The sequence below is a fragment of the Calliphora vicina genome, chromosome 5 (genome assembly GCF_958450345.1).
Source record: "Calliphora vicina chromosome 5, idCalVici1.1, whole genome shotgun sequence".
NCBI lineage: Eukaryota > Metazoa > Arthropoda > Insecta > Diptera > Calliphoridae > Calliphora > Calliphora vicina.
This window is the reverse complement of record NC_088784.1, coordinates 76,530,275-76,557,213: the sequence shown is the minus strand read 5'-3', so window position 1 is coordinate 76,557,213 and position 26,939 is coordinate 76,530,275. Positions and strand designations below refer to the sequence as shown.

At 28.4% G+C, this 26,939-nt stretch overlaps 1 protein-coding gene across 4 annotated transcripts in view; it reads right to left on the bottom strand.

Annotated features, from left to right (window-relative positions):
* Nucleotides 1–14,066: 14,066 nt before the first annotated feature.
* The window catches only part of Lpin (phosphatidate phosphatase LPIN), a 98,356-nt gene continuing 85,483 nt past the window's right edge, over nucleotides 14,067–26,939 (bottom strand). For 2 of the 4 annotated variants that reach the window (XM_065511466.1, XM_065511465.1), the window contains exons 6-12: nucleotides 26,810–26,906; nucleotides 24,470–24,598; nucleotides 24,050–24,275; nucleotides 23,751–23,977; nucleotides 23,120–23,620; nucleotides 21,370–21,473; nucleotides 18,844–19,729 (exon numbers count right to left, since the gene is read on the bottom strand). In XM_065511466.1, coding sequence (XP_065367538.1) covers nucleotides 19,402–19,729; nucleotides 21,370–21,473; nucleotides 23,120–23,620; nucleotides 23,751–23,977; nucleotides 24,050–24,275; nucleotides 24,470–24,598; nucleotides 26,810–26,906 — 1,612 coding nt within the window. In that variant the 3' untranslated portion in view covers nucleotides 18,844–19,401. Of the gene's footprint in view, nucleotides 14,824–18,843; nucleotides 19,730–21,369; nucleotides 21,474–23,119; nucleotides 23,621–23,750; nucleotides 23,978–24,049; nucleotides 24,276–24,469; nucleotides 24,599–26,809; nucleotides 26,907–26,939 lie in introns of those variants that run through there. The other 2 variants (XM_065511467.1, XM_065511468.1) reach the window with 2 other exon arrangements.

Here is a 26,939-nt window from a genome sequence, read left to right as displayed (position 1 = left end):
AATGTTTGATTGAGTAAAATCTCACTCAAATGACGTCTTGATCATAAGAAATGCATACTTAAAAATATATGTATTTGAGCTACAAACTACTTAAGGGTTAGTTATTATGAATAGGCCTTTCTGAAATACTTGGAATTATTTGTTCCTAATTTTGTAAAAAGTTTCTCAATTCAAACTACATATGTACGTACTAAATTTATTTAATTATTTATATAAACATTGATAATCTAACTGTTTATGTTTATATATGCCTACATAAAATGCACAATAAAATCCACTTTTAAAACCATTTATTTTACATAGAAAATTGTACTTTTCCTTAATCAAATGAACTGACGAGAGCCAATATAAACATATAAAACTAAATTAGTCTTTATTAACGCACTTTAGTATTTTTGTACACACAAGAGGAAAAAAAAAACTTTCCATGGAAGATTCTTTTATTTTCTTTATCCAGTGGGAGTGAGTACACATTTGTTATTTGCAACCAGAGTCATAAAATTATGAAATCTACAGAGCAGATCATCATCATTACTGTAGTAATATGAATCTTTTCAGAATCTGTGATTGGAACAAGTGGCAGTGCTATATTCGCATATCCGAATCTAATATATGTATATCATTCACTTTACATTACTTTAAACTAATTTAAAAGAAATTTGATTTGGTGAAAAAATACAGTGAATTGTCAATACAATGGACATTTTTTTGATAGATACATATATTCCGCAATTGTCAGTTTTCATAAACATGGCCTTTTACGAAATAGATATGTATATGGGACATTTCATGTCAAGTGAACCAACTTTTGAAATCGATGTCTTCTAATGCTAGAATATTGGATAGTAACTCAGACACAATTTTTCAACAAGATCGGTCGAGAACTCTCTGAGTTAGAGGGGGTCAAAATTTAATATTTTAATATGTATTTGTTTTCCGAAATGAAATGGTCCCTTTTTTTCTTGTAGACCTATTTGGTCGCTTAGTGGGATGCGAGTGGGATATCTATCAAAATAAATATTATGTATCTCAAAACATACAATTTTTGACTTTTTTTTGCAAAATCAAAAACTTCGTTGACTTTTTTTTTCAAAATGGACTCTTTTTTAATTTTTTTTAGCTAAAAAGAAAGTTTGGGTCCATTCCTTTAAGACCTATTTGGTCGCTTAGTGGGATGCGAGTGGGATATCTATAAAAATAAATATTTTGTAACTCAAGACATACAATTTTTTAATTTTTTTTTGCAAAATCGATATTTTTTTCCAATATTTTTTTTTAGCTCAAAAGGAAGCTTAGGTACATTCCTTTAAGATAATTTTGGTCCCTTAGTGGGATGCGAGTGGGATATCTATCAAAATAAATATTTTGTAACTCAAGAAATACAATTTTTCTGCTGAAAAGAAAGCTTAGGTCTTTTCCTTTAAGACCTATTTGGTCGCATAGTGGGATGCGAGTGGGATATCTATGGCTTGGGGCAAGGTATGGGTCCAATTCATAACCTAAAAGATAATATGACTTAATAATATTTTAAACGATGAGAGATCCAATGATGCACACGTTTTGAAGTGATCTGTTCAGTCAAAAGATTTCAATCCCATGGAAAACCTATAAGATATTGTACATCGCAAAATATTTTTTGCTAACAACCATTTTAATTTTTAAGTGAATGTCTACATAAATGTGAAAATAATAAGCAAAAATTAACTATTTATGTTCTTTTATATACTTCCATACTTTCGAATGCATGACACTTGTCTCAATTATGCACTTAACAGCAGGCGGTGGCGATCTATATTAAGTATAATTAAGTTGGGCATTCAGGTCGTTTTGTTTTGTTATTTAGTTTACAAGCAACCAGAGCAACTGCTTTTTTCACCGACTTGATTTCAATCTGAAGAAAGATGAAGCGAATAATGTGTAGAAATAGTTTTGATTCTGTAATTACTTTTTCGATCGATTTTGTTAAAAATTAAAGCTAATAGTGATTCCAATACGAAAAAATGATTAATTTTAATTTATTTGAAGATGCATGATGCATCGTTCCATTTTCGATCAGAATGAAAACTGAATAGTAATTTAAGAATGGACGAATACAGTGAATTCATTGCTTTCTAGTTTGTTTAAACGTATTGTATTTTAAGTAGTATTACTCCCCTGTCAAAAACCTGACATTTATTTTAATACGTAGTAGTTGGCAATACAATGGAAACCTTATATTTAATTAATTGATCAAAATGAAAAAAAAGTTAAAATTTGTATTTTTTTAGTATTTTATTAAAAAATTAGAACATAATCATATCATAATTCCATTTTCAAAATTCAAATAAATTTTATCTCTTAATCATTCCATTAATGAATTCATTATGAATTAATTCATAGGCTTAATTTATTTGTACTTTAAATGTATTTAATTCATTCTTTTTAGAATTCATTCTTTATAGAATTAATTCTTTATTGAATCACTGAAATTTACAATCTATTTTCAATTCAAATCTAGTACAAAAATGATTAAGTCGATTTGTTGCAGTTGTTTTCGCATATTTCCCATGTAAGTTTTTGGAGTATCGTTCGTTTCCATATACGATGTTGCCATAAGATCCAGTCTATTGTTATTTTGCCTTGTATCAGTTTCGTTAATCTGTTGTTGTTCCAACTATGATTGGTCTGCTGTAGCAGGTCCTAGTGTAATGGGGCTGCCATCTGTCGTTGCCTAGAAACAACACCCTCTATGTATTTGGTGTAGTGGTGGGGAACATTTCTTGTCTATGATTCCTAAATTTTTTCGCAGGGCGCCAAATTGAATTAATTAATTCGACGATCTGAACAATATTCATAATTTTTATGGTGTTACAAAACTCAATTTTACAATTTGAAAATTTACAAAATTTTCTGACCGTATTAGTGACTAAGAGTGTTTTTTCCCCGCGGCAATAACAACCAAGACCAGCCTTATAGTTCGATAACTAATTTCCAATTTTAGATTATTGATAACCTAGCGGGGAGTTATTTTTGGGATTTTTTTTAACTCTCTTGCATTTAATTATCTAGTCTTGGAGTAATTTAACCCTCTAACCCGCAAGAGTGCCCCAAGGCATGCATTACAAAACACCAATTATATCAAAAAATAATTATAATTTTGTTTTTTAATGTAAACTGTGAATTTAGTTACAGATTTGTTAATATTTCCCTCGAAGGTCGAAATGCATTCTGACTTTTAGTTTTTGTCCTGTCAGCTGTTTTGTGAGTGACGTGACGGGCGAAATAACTTTTAGTCGCCCGATCTATTCGAAATATTTTTTATTAGTACTTTTTCATTAGTTTTTCAATAAAATCGTATCATAATTATTAAGGGTCCTCATGTAAACGCTTAAAAGCCTCGCAAACTGTGCAATCTGTGCATTTTTACACTCTCGCAAATGAAATGTCAAAAAATGTATGGAAATTCGTTTGCACAACTCCGATAAGTTTGCGCGACAATTTAGACTCGCAAACTTGAATTTATTGTGCATTTGATGAATCAGCTGCTTTTGTTTACTTTTATTTATAAGAAATAAAAATCAAATAAAATATAAAAATTTTGTGCATGTGAAAATTGTGTAACTTTGGAACAGAATGATTGTATTAAATGACATTGTGTATGAAAACATTAACCAACAGCTAGAACATAAACAAAGTCCTCCAAACTATGTATACCACCGTTTGTTCCAAAGATTTAACTTTCATTCAACATTTTAAAATTAAAATTTATACAATTTGAAAAAAAATTATTAAAGCTTTTGTTGAATTTATGTATTTTTATTTGACAAATATAAATTTTCTGTATAAACTTGCACAAAATTGAAAAGGTGGGTTCATGAAACATGTCGCGCAAATTTGCCCATTTGCACAAATGGGAAACTTAAGCGTTTAAATGAGTACCCTTATTGTTTTTTACACCTAAACCGGCAACAATGCCCTGAGGCACTCTTCACCTTTTTGAACCTGGTTCCTAAACTTAATTTGCAAGATAGTTTCTGATGGCCGTTCTGAGTTTATTGGGTCATAATTACCCTAAACAAATTATTCGACAACTTTTTTTTAGCTTTTTAAAGGCTTAACACATATGTATATTGATTTATTAATAAAATATTTATCACCGATATTACTTTCCTTTAATCGAACATTAAAATCGTTTATTATTTTTATTTTTAAATTTTCGAAAATCTTGACTCTAGCCATTTTTACTATGTATTTATAAAACTTATTGTAAAAAAAAATCAAAAATAAATTATCAAAATAAAATAAATATTGAAATAACGGTTAAGATGACGTTTTTATATCGTTATCCTACATATTATTTTTGTTTTAGTTTTCTTTCTTGCTGAAGTTTTAAAGTTTCCATTGTTTTTTCATTTTAATTTATCTTAGAACACAAAGAAAACTGTTTTGGTTCTGATAACCGAATTTGTAGCTAATCGAATCATTCATTCTTCATGACCAAATTTTTCTGTTGTGACTGACAAATTTAAGTTGGTGTGACAAAACTTAGGATAATTCTATCAGAATTCTTCTTTCTTAACTGACTTTCTTTTGTTAGAACCTAGAAAAATTTGTGAATATAATTGAATCATTCGATTGGTCATCACAACGAAACTGTTTTCTCTGTGAATATATTTGGTAAACGGTCATGTTTTCGAAAACTGAAATATCAAAAAAAGTTTCCATTGTATTGTCTATCATTGTATGTATGTTTTACGGAACTTTTGAAATAAAATTTTTTATTATCTGCTGGGTAGGGTGTATGTATTATTCGTGTAAATCCATTTTTCTTTTTTGTTTACAGTTTACTGTTGCCCATTATTCAACTGGTCAACTGGTACTTAAATCCAATCATAATACTCATATCTACTTAGTTACTTACTCATATTCACTTTAATTGAAATTATATAGAAAATTTTGATTTTTGACCCCCTTAAATCTGATTCTATACAAATTTTCTGTTTTACAGTGAAATGAAATCAAACAACACATTTTTCCATTACATATTATTTATTATAAGCGACATAAGATACATGTTTGTTTGTTTATTTTGTATTTATTCATTTTTAATAGTAAATTAAATGCAATTATTTTGTTTATAATATTTTATGTTTATTTATTTTTACTTACAAAAATTAGCAATGAAATAAATATTACTGAAGAGTAAATAATTATTTAATAAAGTTAAAGAAATTATATTTCTTAAACAAAAATTTAGGAATGAAATTACAATATTAAAATATGATATAACGCAAAAAATTGTTTGTTTAAGTAAAAAACATAAGGGCAAATAAGACTGTTTTGTTATAAAGGGTCTTTCATTAAGAGCTTCTTATCTTTAAATTTAAATAAAACAAAGTTTGTGTGAGATTTTTTTATTCGTTTGAGAGTCCTATCGATGCCTATATGGAATATAACATCGTGCAAATGTTGACTTTGAGGGTCGCTGTGGTTTATTCGTATAGACCTGCAACTTAAGAAAACCCCACAAGAAAAAGTGTAACAGGATCAAGTTTACATCACCTCCATGTGAGATGACCATGCCCTAAAATCGCTCGAGCAGAATGACCAATGTAACATGAGCTGTGTGGCACCGTACTGTTGAAACCACATGTCGTCCATATCATCCAATTCAGGCCAAAAGAAGTTGGTATTCATCGATCTATAGCGCTCACCGTTGATGGTGATGGCCTGGTTAACGTCGCACAGTGGGCAACAAGTAAAATTTTTTGGAAATAAAACTTGCATTTCTAAACTTAATTTCAGGACAATATCTCAATTAGATTAAAAAATATGTCATTTTAAATCTACGTCCTTCAAAAATTATCTTATCTAAAAAAAACAAGTAAGAGAGCTATATTCGGCTGTGCCGAATCTTATATACCCTTCACCAAATTATACTTCAAAATAAAAATTGTAAATATTTTTAGATAAACAAACATTTTTTTCCAAAGCTGTTTTTTTAATTTTTTTTCAAATTTTTTTTTACTTTTTTAAATTTTATAATTTTTTTTTAATATTTAGCGAAAAAAAAACTTTTTGTAAAAAAAAAATCGGGTTAAAAAATATTTTTTCCGATTTTGGCCCATTGTAGGTCCTACTATGGTCTTATATATGTCGTTGCAAAGGTCTTTGAAATATATATCATTAGATATCCATATTGTCTATATTAATGACTTAGTAATCCAGATATAGGTCAAAAATAGGTCAAAAATCGAGGTTGTCCTGGTTTTTTCCTTATATCTCAGCCATTTGTGGACCGATTTTCTCGATTTTAAATAGCAACCGAGCCGGAAGAATTTCGGAGATATTGATGTATGAATCGTGTATGTTATTTGGGGGCTTTGGAAAGTTGATTTCAACAGACAGACGGACGGACATGGCTTAATCGACACCGATATCTATAAGGATCCAGAATATATATACTTTATAGGGTCGGAAGGGTCGAAGGTCAAGGCTATAAAAAATGTACTGTTTGTAATAGAAAAATTTAATCTTGCAATACAATTTTAAAGCTATTTTGAAATGAATTTGAATTCAAGAATATTTTAATGATTCAAAATAAGGAATTAATTATAATTAATTCTCAAAAAAAATAATTCAATACATTTGAAGTACAAGGGAATTAAGCCTATGAAGTAATTCATAATGAATTCATTAACAGAATGGTTAAAAGATAATATTTAATTTGATTTCATCCCAACCATTTTTAAAATTATGCACAGAGAAAACAGATTCGTGATAGCAACCGAATTTGTTGCCAATCGAATGATTCTATCTTAGTGACCGAATTTTACAGTTGTGGCTACAATATTTTGGAAGGGGTAACTAAAGTTTGGTTGCCTCATCTGAAATTCTTCTTTATCAACTGACTTTCTGTTGTTAGAACTGAAAAATTCTATGTGTGCAACCGAATCATTCGATTGACAACAAATTCGGTTGCTATCACGAATCTGTTTTCTCTGTGTGTATTTGGAATTCTAGCTCTAAGTTCTGCCGTTACGGTTTCAAATTGCTTCCCATTGTTGATTTTTTTTTTTTTTTAATTTCTCTAATCAAAACTATTTTTAATTTTAGTATGAGTCGTTGTCCAATATCTTGTCAATAGAAAATACTGGTTTTAAGTCAATGTCTACTTTAACGTGCCTTACCCCCTGGTTATACCTGATAAATTTGTATCATGATAAACTTCAAAATGATTGTCTAAATAAAAAATTATCAGGTATAGTTAGTCTAGTATTATTGCTTCGTTATGATAAAATTGTTAGTGCTTTTGCTTAGACAGCTTTGTATTGACAACAAATGCAATTTATTGTCATGATGACTATTTGTCAAGTATAGACAAGGGGGTTAGAAAATGGCAAATTGCTGTCAATAGTAACCAAACTTTATCGATAACGACTACTCAAATACCATTTAGTCATAGAATTCCATTCCGATCGAAAGTAGAATTAGTTCTGTATGTAGAATTTAGTAGCGCCTTAAAAAATATATTGTTGAATAACGAATTTAATATTCCATGTAAATTAGCTCAAAACTTGTTCCTGAAAACTTGTAGTTTCTAAGATAGAGGGTTTTGAAAATAGTCCCCCTATATTTGGCATCGCTGCTTTACATAAAACGTTTTTTTAATGCAAATTATGGGCAAGGGCACAATTGCATTTACGAACCTACCCATATTTAGGAAAAAAGAACACAAACAGAAAAATTTTTATTTTTAAATATTTATTATAAAATTATCAATAAACCAGGCTAAAGCAACACAAATTTAAACAACAATTTCTTTTTTCTTAAGAGATCTTAATAAGTTTTTAAGATTTTAAAATAAGTTTAAAATCTACATAATTTCTATAACTTATTAATGTTTTAAAACAAAGAAATAATGACTTGAAAATTAAAAACAATCAAAATAGTTGTAATAAAAACAATAATAATAAATTAAATGCTTAAAGCTAAAAACAATAATAAGTTGTTTTTGTTTTAATTTACGGTTTGCATGCATGTATGATAATAATGGTCCTTTAAAACCAGACTGTCATCTAAAGGACCTAATTTATAGTTTTATTAATGTATGTTATATTATAATTATAATTATTAATTATTAATAGACTTAAACTACAGCAAATAAGCTTTAATTTTGTTTTATAAAAATATTAAGCAGCTAATTTGGTAAAAAGTTTCAAAAAATTTAGCTGTGCAACATAAACAAAAAAATATTGTGAGAGTATAACTTTTCAAATAAGTTGCAAAGCATAAACAAATTCTTTTAATATTATAATTATTTATTTAGTTTTCGTGTTAGTATAACTTTAAAAACATTATGACAAAATTGAAAATGATTTCATATAAGAATATTAAAGTTATACAAACCCCAATTTCTATGTTTGCCTTTAGTTTTCAATTTCTTTTGTATAAAATTAAACTGTAGAGATTTCACAATAAAACGTTGGCTTTTCAAATTTGTTTGTTAAACATAAATTTAATCACTTGCTTTAAATTTGTATTATTTATGTATTTTTGTATTTGCAAATGTAAAAATAAGCTTTCTTAGTTTAAATTGTTTCTTCATAAATGCTTAATGTTTTACTTAATTCATTCATTTTTTTTAATGGAATATTTTTATTACAGTAAAATCTCTTTAGTGTGGAATCGCATTGTTCCTAATATGAACTTTGAATGACATAGCTTTATTTTATAAAACGTAATGTCAAACGTTTGAACAAATGTTTAAGAACAAAAATTTGAATTTTATCATATGTATTTATACACATTGTATAGAAAAAAAGACGGAAATAAATCCGTAACTTCTAAATGGTTAGTCCGGATTAAATGAAATTTCACATGCTCAAAGAGGAAGTGTTGGCGAGTTTAAGTTTGGACCTCATTGGCCCACCAGGGGCGCGGCCAGGTTTCCCCAAAGTAGGATACTTCGTGTATGTTAAATTTTTAAAACGATACTATTTCTTCGTTTGTGTTCCGATTATAAACAAATTACATAATCAGCCCAATTATGAATAAAAAATTCCGCCGGAGTTTTTTCCCATTGAATTTGAATAGGAAAAATGAGAAAAGGGGAAAACTCCCGGGAATTTTTATTCATAATTGGGCTGATATAGAATCTCCTCGTCGAGCACTACAGGTAAATTCTCTGCGAGATGTTAAGTTTTTCCTAATTAATTTGCCACGTAAAAACCATAAGGTTGACATGTTATGTATTAATGTAAAGGCAACTTTGTCTACTCTTTAAAAATATATATAACTTTTGACAATTAAAAAATTCATTGAATACTTTTTGTCCATGTTAAAAACAGCTTTTTGTTGAGTTTTTGCAAAGATAAAAATTTTTCAAATTCAAATTAAATTTTTATTTATGAAATTTTACAGGTAAATAGATTTTTCTACTGAAAATGAAAAATTAAAAACCAATTTTTAAATTTATAATCAGGAATCCCGCAATTCCCAAAAAAGTTTTTTTCGTTTTTTTGGCTATAAGGGTTCCGATAATCCCGCCACTGGTATGGGCGGGATTATCGGAACCCTTTACCAAATAATTAAGAACATATTGGGCCATCTATAATGGGCTATTATACTTAGATATCGACTATGCGATTTAAATTTGAATTTTACATAAAAATTGGCATTTTTTGGAAACAGTACGCCCTCATTTTATGCAACTCATTTAAAGCAATTTCTTGAGTATTGTATTGAATTTTTCGACTTTGTTTTCTAAATCGAGTTGTTTCCACAAACGACAGTTTATTAAAAATTAATAAATAACAATTTGGTGCTCTGCAAATCGCACGAACTAAATATTGTCCGGAAAAAATAAGTGTGTTCAGAATCAATTAAAGATTTTAACAAGTAAGAGTTAAAAAGTATAAATATTCAACCCAATCATGAATAAAATATCCGCGGGAGTTGTTCCCAAATTTCCTATTCAAATTCAATGTTAAAAATGATCAAAAACTATTTTTGGTTATAAAAAATGTTGGCAGTTTTTTTTTGCTTTTATCTCAGCCATTTGTGGGCAGATTTTCTCGATTTAAAATATCAACCTAAGTTGGACTATAGCGGATTATTAATGTATCAATCATATGTGAAAGTTAATTGGGGTCTTCGGAAGGTTGATTTCAACAGGCATACATTGCTAGATATTTATAGACTTTATGGGGTCGATTTTAAATTTGTTTACATTGTGGAACATCAATTATAAAAAAATCTCCCTAAAATTATATAAAAAGCATTAATAATTATATAAATACATATTTAAATATAAATTTCATGAAATTTAAAATGACTTCGTTTTTCTACATCCCATTAAGCAATCACTTTGTTGCTATTAAAAAATATTTAATAAGTTATTGAACTTTTTTAAAAAATAATATGCATTAATTGCAATAATTTGTCTAAAATCAATTAAATTTGCAGAAACACTCAGTGAGTCCAGTCATATATACAGTTAGAACAGGGATGGAAAATAATTTTTTGGTTTTTGTATCAGCTATATAAATAAAATGTAAATTTTAGACCTTTAAGGTATCATTTTTATAATTTACACTATGCGACGGGGTTCTACTCACCGGAAAAAGTTATATGCGTAAAAAATGTTAGACCTATACCGGCATTTTGCTGGGTCGGGTCTTGGAATCGAGATACATCGATTTGAAATTAGTAAATTGTAATTTTTTGTGCCTTTTTAACAATAAAATAACAATAAAATTCAACAAAAAACATTCGTAGTTGTCTGTTATTTGTTGAAATATAGACAGCTACTTTTGTATCACAATAAATTTCATCCGGAAATGTCAATAGTGAAACTGTACTGACTTACTATTAACACAGTCACCAGTTCTAGTGACTTACCAGATAATGCTATTTACCATAGTTGGGGGTAGTGCACTAAATGTTGATTGAAATCAGCAGTGCACTATCACTCACTAAAATTGCAAAAAATTTAGTTTGCACTATTTTTTATCAGCTTTAATGATAATGCTTATTTCTTAACTAGCACTAAAAAAAATAGTGATAGTGATAATTTTTTAACTATCACTAAACGAAGATTTAGTGCAAAAATCTGCACTACAATTAATTAAAGCAAAATTTTAATCTGCAATCAAAAAAGGCTTCATTAAACGTACTATCACTAAATTTTCAAAAATGAGTAGTCATGAAATTGTTGAATCCAAATTCGAAAAATAAAAATTTTAAATATTTTTTGTTATTTTTAATGAAATATTAGTCTTAAGTTTTAAATTAGTGAACAGGAATAAACTTAAACCATTTTGAACTTAAAAATTTAGTGCACAATTTGAAGTTGCACTCAAATTAGTGCATACAAAAAAGTTGCAATAAACTGATGATTGCATTTTTTTAAATCAACTAATTTAATTTTGAGTGCAAAATTTTTTAACTCACTATCACTAATGTTTAGTGAGGCTGCTAATTTTCAACTCAGCACTAAATATAAACAAAATGATTGCACTAATTTTGCACTATCACTAAGTATTACTGCAAACTGCAAAATTAGTGCACTACCCCCATCTATGCTATTTACTAGATACATTTAACATGTGCTTGTTATTGGAAGTCTACTACTGACGATAGTACTATTGGCTAGGTACTTCTTTTGGGACCATATGTAGACATTGGAACCAGAGACTCACTAGTACATTTTATATGTCGATAATGAAACTGGATATTTTTCTAACATTCATAACATTGGAAGAGTCGTCTTCAAATATTTTTTTTTTTATTATCATGGACAAATGAAAAATATAGACATTTCGTTGACAATGTCATCAAAATCTCCAGATTTTCTTCATGGAACATTATTTTGCGAAAGGTTAACATTTGTTATATCTCAATTACCTACAACACATGTTTAGAGTTAGGTACTTTTTACTAACAAATGTATAGAGTTAGGTACTGTTGTCAAAGAGTCGGACTACTTGTTAATACTTTGCCTACAACATTCTTATTTATGAAGTGCCGAAATAAAAAAAGTAAACCTTGATTTAAATATATGTACTACTTTTCCCAATTTTCTAGATTTATTATTTTAAGAATGCATTGATGAATAGAAAGATTATTTTGTAAGACAGGTTATTAAGCTCTAATGGACAAAATTTTAAACTTTCGTTTTAGGATATGTCCACAAAATCATTTAATGTGAAGTAGTAATAAAGAGGCTCTCACTGTTTCATAATTCGCTGAACAACTCATTTAAAGATGATATAGGAATCTGTTCCAAAAATGACAACGTAAATCCTTCATAAATGTATCAATTCAATACGGAATAACAATTTTTGAAACAGCTATGTAAAATGCATAAACTAAATTTAGTTTTCACTCCATTTACTGAACTCATCATTACGACATTTATGTACAATTGTATAATTTAAATTAACATAATAGAGAACATTGACGAATTTGCTAATGACATGTCAATAAAAACTGTACTACATATTTTGAAATTTTACCAAATGAGTCGTGTACTACCGCTAATAGGGGGGTCAGACGACATGTATTGCTTGTGTATTGGGACATGTATTCGATACATATGGAATTCCATGTGTATGTCAAAATTCACATTATACATACGATTCAAAATTTCCACGTTCAAACGTACATATGTAATTGCATGTGACATAACCTCTATAAGTTTATATGTTTATTGTTTTTAACAATATATTTATTTAAAACATTTTTAAATCACAATAAATATATTTAATGCAATGAAACTTATTTTATTATGATTTTTCTTTACTCGCTTTTGTTTTGTTTTTTTTATTTTGCACTCACACAGTGTTGTATTTGAAAATACAACACTGTTATACACACGAAAATAGAACATGCTCTAATTGCCAAAAATGTCACGAGTAATACACATGTATTTTACATCAGTGATGTTCAAAAATAAAAATGAAGATATTTGGTGAGAGAGCTACCCAGCAAACATAATGTCAAACACTTAAAATAACAACAAAATGAAGAAAGTTTAAATTTAGAATTTTTGTCAAATAAAACCAATTTATTAAATGAATATAATTTAAATTTTAAGGAAATGAAAGAATATACATTATACGGCCGAAATACTCTCAAATTTTTTATTTATTTTTAACTTTGTTTTTTTGTGTTCAATTGTAATTAAAACGCGTGTGTTTGCTATGCTTCATCCAAAAACCAACCAACAACAATGCTTATTGAATTTCTGAAAAAATGAGACATTTATTACGCTCTTTAAAAGAGCGTAACAAATGTGTTTAAATTTTTTAAACAATTGTTGTATGGGATGAACATCACTGTTTTACATACACAAAGTTTCATATGGATCACACGATATGTATATGTTTACATATGGAAAAATGTCCCAATACATGGCACAAAACACAAGCAATACATGCCGTCTGACCCCCCTTTAAGTGTAAATAAAGTGTACCAAAAAAGTACAATTTACCATGTTTGCCAACCCTGAGTAAAGTAAGTAAGGAATAAACAAAATTCAGATAATTTAAATATTTTGGTAAAATACCAAGTGCTCAGAATTCGATAGCAGGGTGGATTATTTAATTTTAGTTTTTATGTACGCCTTAAGATAGGCTTTAAAATATTAGTTAATGTAATTATTGGCATAACAGGGTGTATCACATTAATATTGTTTTTAGAGTAGCGCCCTAAAGTATGCTGTTTATTAAGCTGGTAGTAAAACAATTCAAACGGAAATGATTTTTTTAACGTTTTTGTTGCATTTAATCCAATTTAGTTCTGAGAATTTCCAAGTTAACATAATTTTCTAAGGGATTTTTTATTTTAAAAGTTTAATGTATTTAATTTATACAAAATTATATGTATGTATTATATTACATCTAAAAAGATTTTACTGTTTTTTCCATAGTTTTCTTTTATGATTTAATTTTTAAAATTTTATCTTTAAAAAATTATTAATATTAGTAGTATGTATTTGTTTTGTAACTTATTACATATTTATTTAGTTATTAAATGACAATGTTCATTTTGCCCCCCTTTTTAAGTTATACTCCTACTTGAAATTGGATTTTAAAAGTATGTATTTATTTTAAATATTTGTATGTTCTAAGTTATTGGAACTTTTTTATATTATGTTTTTGGTTTTGGTTTTTGCATATTTTTTTAAATATAGTTGAATAACTAAACATACAAATTTCATATTTGTTTACTAATATTTAAGTATACGTATAATTAAATATAAAAAAATAAGAAATCATGTAAAAATAATTATAAATAACAATTTCTAAAATTCGAAATTAATAGTTGTTTTCAGAATTTTTTCTAAAATGAAAATCACTAATGATGACAATAATAATAAACTAATAATGAAGATAATGATGATGATGACGGTAATAACAGAAAAATTTAACTGTAATAGTAATTAACACAAATATGTCTAAAAGAAATAAAATAAATACTCGTACTCATGAGAAAAAAAATGCTTAATAATGTCTGGATTTTTGATGTGTAATCATTTTGATTTTTTTAGTTTTTGTGTTTAATTTTTTTTTTTAATTTTCTGGAATGGTTGTTAATGTTTTCGAGTGTGATCCATTTAAAATGATATTGCTATGATCATTTGAAACATTACCACTGCCAACACTGCCATTTAGTGTTGTGGTTGAGCCTGTAGTGGTTGTAATGCTATCGAATAAATTCAAATCGATTTCTGGTATGGGATCACGCCAATAATTGAAATGTGAAAATTCGACCGCTCCTACCTCGTCGGCTTTGATGGGAGGAAATAGTTGATCGACAATGTAGGTCATACTGCAGTAACTGTAATGAGAAAGTGAAAATCATTATTAATTTAAAATCAAACATTTTTAAATCTACTTAAAAGTAAACATACATAGTAGATTAAATATATAAATTGGATTTGTCATGGTTTTTTTTTTTAAAAAACTGTCGAAATGTTGAGCAAATTGTAAGGAAAATTGATTTTAATTATGTAGAAAGCGATGTGCTGCATTAGCTGAACAAAAACACAAGTATGGAAAATATACAATTGGTCAAGTACATAAACGCGTTAAGTTAAATTTTATTTATTTTCCATTCCATTAAAGGATATATTAGGAATTAATTCCTAAGTACTTCAAACGTTCATTCGTTTGAAAATTCGTTATTTATAGGATCAATTCCTTATTGAATCACTTAAATTTTCTTAAATTAAATCCATTACAAGAGAGGTTTATTGAATGATTCAACTCAAATCTATTACACATATACTTCAGATTATTTGTTTCAATTAATTTTCAAAATGACTAAAAATCAAGCAAAATAATAAATATTTTAATATAATTTGTTTTAAATTTTAATTTACAAAAACTTAATAATTTGAAGGGTAAATGAACTTTATTTAAAGCTATCTAATTTTAGCTGATAATGGATTTATGATTTACAAAATTGTCTTTATTCTGAATTTAGTGAATTATGCTTAAATTGAATTCATTAATTCAAAGTTCTGCGTAGAATTTAATTATGATCAGTATAGTAAATTTTTGCGTTGAATGCTTAATCAAGTTTAATACATTTATAGAATGTGGTTATACTTCTTAGCATTGACAAAACACTGGCAACTTCAAAACTTCTGCAAAAAAGAGAACTAACAAGTAAGAAAGCAAATGAGCAAAAACAGAGGCCGAATTACCGCATTAGTGATCGAATGAGCTATCGTATCAAAAAATGATTTCGATATCGAAATTATCACAAAATGTACTAAATTTCTTACTCGATATCGAATGCCATAATCTCAAATAAGAAAATTACGATCAGTTTTGAATGAATACGGTAATTCGGAGGCGGTAATTCGGCCCCAGTATTCTTTTAAAATTTCAATAATTTATTTTCGGAAGCGGGTGCTATGACTAATTATGGACCGATCGCCATGAAATTAGGTCGTGTTTATGTCTAGGTTATTTTTGTTGAATTTTATGTGTATACCAACATTTTTAAGATATTTATGCTCGTTAAAGTGATTTTCGGAAGCGGGACTTATATAAGAGCTATGACTAATTGTGGACCGATCATCCTAAACTTAGGTGACACGAATTATAAAACTTATTTCGAGCGAAATTTGTGTAGATACTATACATATATGTAAATTAAACATTTATGACCGATAATGTTGAATTTCGGGAGGACATTTGTATGGGGGCTAGGTGAAATAGTGGTCCGATTTCAGCCAATTTCAATAGGCTTCGTCCTTGGGCCAAAAAAGTTGTATATGCCAAATGTTACCGAAATATCTTCAAAATTGCGACCTGTATTTTGCGCAAAAGGTTTACATAGACAGCCAGACGGACGGAAAGACATTGCTTAATCGACTCAGAAAGTGATTCTGTGTCTATCGGTATAGATGGGTGTTAGACATTTTTTTTCAGACTATGAATAAAAATCATAGTCTGACAAATATTCCTGACAAAAAAAAATAAAAAACTAAGTTTGACAAATATTTGGCTTTTTTCCTTTGAAATTTCAAGAATAATTACACTGGGCATGAAATTGACACTTTTTTTCTGTCATTTTATTTAAAAAAATCATGAAATTTTTGTGATATATTTGGTGGTTTCGGAAAGTTGATTACATCATACAGACGAACATGACTAAATCGATTACATCTATAATATTTTTTTCACACAATAACTTTTTTAAATAGTTAATAAAAATGGCTAAAGTCAAGATTTGCGAAAATTTAAAAACCAAAATAAGAAATAAATAAATATTCAATTAATTAGCAGTTTCAAAAATTATAAAAATTCGTGAGACAGGTACTGTAAAAACTTTACTAACAGCAAGAGAGTGTAATTCCTAAAAATTATTCCTTTGTAGGAATCATTGCACACTGTTTTTTTCCCTAGAAAAAAAATTTAACTTCAACATGTGGAGCAATACTTTTCTGTTTGAGCGCTATTAAAGAAAGTTTATTATGTACCACACGTTTTGTGTGAAATTGGCGGGAAAAGTTTACACAAAAGTGAAAATAATTAATATGGAAAACGTTTGTCCTGATATGTAAAACTATAGTTTACCAATGTCTGTGACGTTATTATGTGTTTTTGTCCAACTGTACCGTGTTTTGTTTATATGTATTTTTAGAATGAGCTTAACAAGTGTAGTTGTGTTTCGTGGATCAGTACTTTTGCATGGCAAAGCGTTGCAAAAAGTTGTAAGTGAGAAGTTATTAACCAAAGATTAATAAGAAACTAATCCTTTTTGTCCGAATCCACACGTTTTCGAAAAAATTAAAATTTAAAAATAATATTTTTAGTGGAAACGTCAAAATGTCGGCCAGATCGGTTATATGGCAGCTATATGAAATAGTGCTCCAAATCATATGAAACTTGGTAAGACATCTTAGGAACATAAAATATTAAAACAAATTTCACTTCAATAGCTTTATAAACAAAAATGTTGGGGCAAATCGTGAAGATCGGCTATAGAGCAGCTATATGAAATTGTGCCCCAAATCATATGAAACTTGACAGGTCATCTTGGGAGTATAAAAAATGTATACAAACCAAATTTCAATTCAATTGCATTTAAATTAGAGTTTATGCAAAAAAAAAAAAAAACGGAAGAAAAGCCAGTGTGCATTGGAAATTAGTTCTCGAACTGTTGATGAATGATGCAGCTTGTTCAAATTTTTGACAGGAGTCAACTGACAGATGCCTGTTGACAGGAGTAGTGTTGCCCTTTCAGTTAAAAGCCGGGAAATTCAAAAAGACGCGGACTTATTGTCCCCCCTCTTATGTACTTATTTATCGTTGTTAATATACATACGTAAATAATGAAATACTAAAAAAATATTTTTTTTAAGAACTTGTTTGTATTGAGGCTTATTATTTAAATATTTGGAAAAGTTCCAATTATCAGGCCTGTCACAGAATTTCATTCCGATCGAAAGTGGAATTAATTCCGTATTTCGCTTCTTCAGAAAAAGTAAAACGAAAATTTCTTTCGGAATGAAACCACTTTCAATTTTTAAAGTGCAATTGAATGGAAAATATCAATAGTCCATCATTTGATTTATGTATAAGCTAAAAAAATGGAAAAGAAATAAAAAAATTATACAAAAAATAAGTGGGAAGCTAGACTGCAACCACAGAAATCCGATAAATTTAGGCTTATTTGATCAAAAGGTCTTCAATTGAATAAAACACTATAAAGAATGGCATCAGAATCAGATCGAGAGTTGTATGCTAATATTTTGATAACATATTCGTAGGTTCGAAAAACATATAGGTATAATTTAATTTCAAAGCCTAGTTTTAGGAGCAAGAGTCAAGATACATGAAATTTTAATTTAATTTCGATGCCTACTTTTAGGCGCCTGATAAATAAGAAAACCCAATAAAAATATTTTATCTAAAATTTTAGATACCAAATTGATAACTTCTATGGAAAAAATAAATAATTTTTTAAGGTTTACATATAAAAAATAGTTTTCCAGATATAAACATATAAAAAGTAAAGCATACGTTTAGGATCTGAACTATTTACATTTTAACAACTAGCTCATCTAATGAGCATTTGCCTTTTATATATAAATAGAAACAAATTACAACATTTTAATAATACATATATAATATACACATAAAAATTGGCACAAAAACGTAATCTATATTAGTAAAAATTGCTTACAACACATAAATAATTATCTATACATACATCTCTTTGTTGTTGTTGTTCTTTTTTTTTAGGTGTAACAAAATAAAACCAAACAAAAGAATTTCGAATACTATTTTATTTGCCAAATATGAAATTAAAATAATTTTTCTTTTGCAAAATTAAAAGACATTATTTAAATAAAAATCATTTGTTTATATTTAAAAATAAACATAAAATTGATACATACATAAATATTTTTCAAAATTTCATCACATTTATTTTTGTTAAAATATATTCAACTAAAGAAATATTTACAAATTTAAAATAGAAAAAGAGGTACTAAATGTAACGCTTTTTAAATATTTGGATAAAACACAAATAAAATAAACTTAAAGATTAAATAACTTAATGGGTTTAATAACCGAATATTATCATATTTAAAGATAAATAACAATACTTTTCTTTACTTATAACTAAATAATAGATTTAGTTTAGATAACATTAGAGTAATGTAATGTTATGGTAAAAACTCACACAGAAACCTTAAATACACTTCAAAAATATATAGTTCTTGTTTAAATTTAAAAGTTAAAAGCAATTCAATTGCATACAAATAACCAGGTAATAAATATCACAATTTAGTTGTCGAAAAAAACACTAAGTTTAGGTATAATTAATAATAATAATAAAAAATATAAAACATTTTTGTTCATGTTTAGCTTTTAGAGGTTGTTTTTAGCTTCTGCCTCAGTTGACATAGAGAGATGCATTGATTAGTACTGCTGCTGCGGGCGACGAATTGCCTTCTCTATTTTCTACCGCATGACCTATGGGTGTTTGGGAATTAAGCGATGCATTGGGACTTAATGATTCCGATACATCGACCACTATGCCATCATCTTGATCATCTGCATATTCATCACTGAAAATCTCCTCTCCATCACTTTCGGTATCACTGAATTTGAGTTCATCCTCCTCCTCGTCGTCATCGAAAATGTCTGTTTTATAATCGTAATCATCATTATCCAGCATAGGAAAATGTTCATCTACTTCTAGTGATTGATTGATATAACCACTGTAGAGTGGCGTGTCGTTAAAACAAAAGAATTTTGAAAAAATAAAATACAATTTGTTGTTTGCGAAAAAAATAAAACAATAACGAAACTCTTTACATAAAACAAATACATATTAATGTAATGGATGTTAAAAGTTTAAGGCGAAATAAAACTAAAAAGAAATGTTTTATAATTTTACTTAAAATTATGATATTGTTTTGTAATATTTGATTAAATATATTGTCTTAAAAATTCCATTATAACATTCAGCACGAATTGATTCGTTGTCTTAATTCCTTAGTAATCCAAAAGTATTGAATTCATTCCTTTAAAAATTCAATCTTTATAGAATTAATGCCTTTTTTGAATCACTCAAGTTTTCTTTAATTCAAATCCATTACAGAATAGCTTTAAAAATGTATTGAATGATTAAATTTTTCTTCAATTCAAATCTATTACAAAAAGTCTTAAATTTTTCGAATCAATTTTTTTCAATTCAAACGTTGAATGAATTCTGTTATAAATTAATGAATTCTATTTAAATAAAAGCCTTTGAATAAAGCTAAAGAATGAGATTTTTGGAATGGATTTAATGGCTGACATTTTTAAATTCCGTTTTAAAATTTTAGTGAATTAAACTAAAATTAAATTCATTTATTCAAAGCCCTTAACAGGAGTAATAAATTTGTAAAAAAAATCAATTTGAATTAAGTTTTGTTTATGGATATAACTTATTTAAAGAAGACTATTAAATATTCAAAAATATTCTTCTCGAAACTGTGTATCTTGAGTTTTGAATATGTATAGATAGTGTTGTAAATTATCGATCTTTCCAAAGACCACAGATGACCCAATTGAAAATGTTAATCAATTATTGATTCTCTCATATATTTTTTGTACTAGATTTTTTCTTTAATTATGGATTGGGTTTTCTTTCTTCTTCTGCTGAATTTCCTGACTTTTCAAAACTTTATGTTAAAAAATAACTTGGTGAAAATGGGGCTAATTTCTTAAAATTAAATTAAAAACCTCTTTTAATAGTTTTATTTCGTCCTCAGCTTTAAATTCCATCATGATATTAAAATTACAAAAAGCTTAACAACTAAAATGCATTTTTAAATTTATGTTATATTTATAAAGGATAGAGAGAGATTAACGATTTGTTTATGATTATTACATACAAAGAACAAGTATGATTTAATTTGTATAAGTTATTTATAGTAGTTGATTGTAATTTTCAATATAGATTACGTTTTTTTTTTCAATAATAATTGCCAATTCATAATATAATGTATACGTATGTATATAAATAATAGTGAGTTTTAATAATGAATGTGTTTTTGCTGTAAATGATTTAATCTTCAAATAGTTTTAAACCATTATGTAACCATTATAATAATGTTTTAATATAAGTGTGTATATTAATGGTATAGCAGTGATTTAAGATCTTAATACAGATACACCTTTCCACTTGTATTATTGATAAGTAAGTTTGTGATTATTAGCAATTTATTATATAAGTGATAGATTTTATGCACAATACACCATATTTACTTTTTAATACAATACAACTCAAACATTAATTAAATGAAGAGGAGACATGTTTAGCTTAATATGTAAAGGATAGTTGTAATAAAAAAAATAAAATTTTGGTACTTACGAAGATTGGAATGTTTGTGTTAATTCATGTTTCAATTCTCCTTTAGTGTTAATGGTGAATATACGCTTGATGGGTATACCAACTGCACGATAAGCCCAGACATCCTAAAATAATAGAAACATGTGTTTATTGAAATGATTTTCTTTTTAATATTAAAACTTCTAAAGTTATTTTTGTGAGTTTCACTTAAATGGTTTTTAATTACTATCCCTATTTTATGTTTCTTTCTATACCTCTAAAGCAATCTTGTTAGAATTTCGGTATTCGGCTGTTAATAATCTTAAAAATCATTCAAACATATTCAAAATAAGTGCCGAATCTTATATACCCTTCACCAAATTATACTTCAAAATAAAAATTTTAAATATTTTTAGGGAAACAAATTTTTTTTTTTTTGCAGTTTTTTCATTTTTTTGAAAAAATTTTTTTTCCAATTGTTTTTTTGAAATTTTTAAAATTTTTTTTTACTATTTAGCGAAAAAAAACTTTTGATGAAAAAAACCAAATCGGGTTAAAAAATATTGTTCTGATTTTGACCCATTGTAAGTCCGACTTACTATGGTTTTATATACGTCAATGCAAAGGTCTTTGAAATATCTATCATTAGATATCCATATTGTCTATATTAATGACTTAGTATCCAGATATAGGTCAAAAATCTAGGTTGTCCTGGTTTTTTCCTCATATCTCAGCCATTTGTGGACCGATTTTGCTGATTTTAAATAGCAAACTTCTCGAAAGCATGTCTGACAAAATTATTAAAGATTTGGATTCTGAAGATATCTGGGGTCTTCAGAAAATTGATTTCAACAGACCAACGGACATGGCTTAATCGACTTCGCTATCTATAAGGATCCAGAATATATATACTTTATAGGGTAGGAAATGAAAAATGTAGAAATTATAAACGGATTGACAAACTTATATATACCCTTCTCACGAAGGTGAAGGGTATAATTATAGTAATTTAATTTCTATTTAGATTTTCTCTCATACATTTTATTTTTTCATAAATGCCTAAAAATATGCAATTCTTTTGGACTTAGTTTTCCTCCATAGTTTTAAGTTCCACACGAATATTCTCGAACAAAATTAGAAACTGTAATATGTTTATTTTTATATAAATAAATGGATTTTGAGTTTTTAAAAATAATTATTATTTTATTTAATCTATGTTTTTATGATTTAAATAATGCCACGCCCAGATTAAATGGGCGTTGCAATAGAATTGTAATAAACGAAATTTGATATTTAAAAAAACCGAAAATTTAGAAAAAATAACATAAAATTATTATATTTATTGGAGTGTGTCTCAAATAAGTTGATTTCACTTAAATTTTTTTTGTTTGTTTTATATTTCGGACTTAAGCCTGTTTTTCACACTAAGAGGAACAGAAAAGGGACACGATCGCTATAGATTTTAAGCCGAAGTTGATATTTGTGTCCGAATTGAAAAGGCAAACGTAAAAGTTCGGTAGCTCGTGAATCATTGGAGATATATTATAATTTTCATTTCGGAAGCTAAAGACTTAATTTTGGGAATGGATTTTTGGAATGAATGGCTGACATTTTTTAATTCCGATTTAAGATTTTAGTGAATTAAGCTGAAATTTTATTAATTAATTCGAAGCCCTGATTCTATCTGATAAGCTTCTCTTTATAATTTGTTTTGCTTTCATTATTTCTCCCCAAACTATGTAAATTCAAAAGAAAATCTACAACAGAATTAAGTAAAATAAAAAAAACTTACATTGATACGATTACCGTAACCCGCATAGAAGGGATCCTTATTAGGGAACAAATCCCTAATGTCCGACAAACAGGCAATTTTGAATTGTTCCGGTTTACGTTCAATCACCTCACGATGGAATGCCGATATCAAGGAAGTAGGATTTAATAACAATGGGCCATCGGGCAATTTAACATCACCCTGACGTATGGAACGTAAATATTCACGTGTCGCTCTCGACTGGCCAATGGCACGTGCCGATAAATACAATAGCTTATAGCCATTCTGTTCGATTTTCGAGAATAGTTGAGCAACACCCAGTTGAGCCCAATCCTTGCCGACCATGGGCAGAAGATGACCCAAAACATCGGATTTTGTGATGGTGCCATCGATGTCGGAAATGACAACTTTGTCATTGTGTTTCCAGCGGAATAAGTAGCATTTGCAGCGTGTGGTGCCCTGATAGGCGGTGGTTACACTAAATTCAATTTCGTTCATGCCCTCTTTTAGGTTAAGTTTTTTCTAAGAAATTGAAAAAATAAAAAGAGAGAAATTAATAAATACAGGGACCAAATTAAGCTTTCGTATCGAAAATTGATTTCGATATTGAAATTATAATAAAATATATGTATTGTTTTATGTTTCAACTTACGATTGACTCTGAACTTAAACGCAATGATTTTTTGTAACGTTCCAATTTGTTTTTATTTTCTGTGGATTCACTTTTGGATGAAGCTTGCGATAAATCCTCCATATTATCCATTATGGCTGAGGTATTTTCAGCATTCATGGTAGAATCGGTTTTGCTTAAAGTACGATCACTAATATCGGGCGAATTGGGACGTGTTGTTTGTGTAGCCACAGCATTTTGATCATTTTCTAATATGAATAAGAAAAATTAAAAAATAAATTGGAACATTTAACAAAAGATATGTATGTATAATTACTTACCCTTATCATCTTGTTTCTCATCTAATTTACCAGTCTTTGAGGCATTGTTTGCAACACTGACTGTGCTGTTAACATTTTGTGAACGTCTCCAGTACCACCAAGAACGTTTGGCTTGATTTTGTGTACCGGTGGGAGTACCACCATCAACTTCTTCAGCCTTATTTATGGCATCAGCAGCCACTACAGCATCTTGTTTAGCATTAACCATTAATTGGTCAACGGCATCCTTTGTTATTTTGTTTTTTTGAAAGACAAAATTGTTTATTAATAAAATTAAGTTTTAAACAGATTTGTAAGAATTCTATTAATAGTTTATTTAAGATTTTTTATGATATTATTGTATGATCGTGTGTGAAAGAGAGAGTGTGTGTGTTTTTTTTTTCTTCTTTAATTGTTCACAACAAGACAAAACAAACTTACATTAGTTAAAGGCTTCTGGAATGTTATAATGGTCATGACAATTGGACATGCAGCCGCCCAGCTGTAGTATTTACCATTTAGGCGTACAACTAAATTAGGCGATGAGAAGATGCTGGGATTTTCACAGACCTAAGACATTATACAATAAGTGATGATTATAGTAGTAGCTGTAGTTATGTTTTAAGTGTATTTAAGTTAATTGAGATTAATTGTTTTCATATGATTGCTGTTTGCTAAAACTAAAGGCAGTTTATTAGTAAGTGAAACCAAAAAAGAAGGAATTGTTAAAGTGCTTTCTATTTTTTTAGAATTATAATAAAGGTATTCGCATCAGAATTATAACAGTTGCACAAAAGCAAAATAATATATTTGCACTTTATTTGAAGTTTGCAGTCCTTTTATTAGCAAATTAGTAAACCAAGTGAATCGTCTAAGACATTTTACAACATTGAGTTTTTGATTTGGAGTTGAAATTTGTAGTAGAATTTGGACATTTTGTCCAATATGGCAGCAAATCTTGCTGCTATGCTGATAATCTTGCTTCTGGCTGGATAATTTTGCCATGTTTGTCTAAAAATTTTCCCTTTTTGTTGTTTTCATGTTTATAAACTATTTTATCTAATTGCTTTTGTTCAAATCTAAACATAAGTACTTTTAATAACCACTTTTCATTGAAATTAAGAGAATTTTAAATGAAATTGAGAAAGCTTCAACTAAAATTGAGAATTTCATCTTGAAATTGAGAAAGCTTCAAATAAAATTGAGAATTTCATCTTAAAATTGAGAGAATTCCAAAAAAAATATTTAAATTCAAAATTGAAATTGAGAAAATTTGAATTTTCTGGATTCAATGTTTTCTGAGCACTGCAATTGACAGTCAGTCGACTTCCGATGGTATGACGCCTTGGATATCGCTGTGAAAGCGTCGAAAGTCCATCCAGATGTGGCGGAGCATGGGATCCTGCATCAGAATCTGACGGTTGGGGTGACTCGGCAGATGGCATGCCAACTGGAACTGTCTAGTCAACAACACATTATGTTGTCTGACCGACAGTAACCTGGTCTGGTAGATGATCCACATTCGTCATCTTGACACAACCGTTGCGATGCGGAGATCAGTATTCTAAGCCGTTTGTAAACTTCGTCATTGGGTGTCACTAAGGAATGAAGTCCATACTAGGACAGTATAATTAAGGACATTCCCCAAGAGGTGCCAGCTATAGCATTAAGAACCTTGTTCCTGTAACCTTTTGGTTGATGTAATTTGCGTGCCTTGAGAAGTGAAGGAGGCTGTCGAAGACAACCCCTAAAATTTTCGGGTTTTAAATCGTAGGAGAATAGTTCGACTTTCAACTGAGATGTTGAGCGCCATCCATACTTCTTTGGTCCAAGAGGTGAAAAGGGATACCTAGAATTTCGAAGCAGCTAACCTTAATTTGCCTTCCTGTAAAAAGCGTGTTATGGTGGCCGGGGTCCGGCAAAAGATTGTAAACTTAGAGACAGCTGTACAATCCGAAAAATCTATCTAGTTGTCGAATATTCTTTATATATATATAATTCTTCTGTACGTGTGTTATTAACTGAACTCCTCCTTAACGGCTGGGCCGATTTCGATGAAATTTGATGCGTGTGATTGAGTGGGTCCCTGGATGGTTTAGATTCACAATTGACCATTATAGGAACAATTGGTATGGCACCTCCCATACAAAGTAAAAATTTATTATTGCATATCTGGAGTACTATTCAAACTTTGTGTGAGCTATGGCAGAACAACGTTTGCCGGGAAGCTAGTAATTTATAAAATTCCCAATCTAAAGTAGATATTAGCAATTTCATTTGAAATTTTCTCAATATCATGTGTAATTTCAAGTAAAAATTGTGTAGTAAGATTTGAGAGTTTTAGTCAGAGTTGACATGAAAGCGTTCCCGTACTTAAACTTCCTTTAAAAATAATTTTTTTTGTGGAAATTTTTTAGCAAAAATCCGAATCGTTCTGGTACTTAGAACTAAATGTTGTAGAAACTTTAATTAAATTTAAGAAATTAACGAAACTCCTATAACTTTAACAAAAATACAGTTCTTTAAAATGATATTCAAAATTTCATATTCTGCAAACAATAAACATAAAAAGCAGACTTTATTTAAAAATATCCCCGCACATAAAAAAACATAGAAAATAAAGCAAGCAAAATTTTGTGTGTAAAGCGTGTAATTTTCTTTAAAGAAAAGTGTCGTTGCAAATAATAAATAACATGCCATTAGAATTTTCAACAAAAACAAAACAAATATGAATATGCTTTATAATCCCAATTAAAACAAAATAGCACATAAAATACTTACATCTTTATATTTAATAGAATGACGTTCAAATTCCTCATCGGAAGGATCACCTTTTTCCTGGAGACCACACAAAGACATGGCCACAAAGTCTAAGTATCTGCAAAGAAATATTAATTATGTTATAAATTGG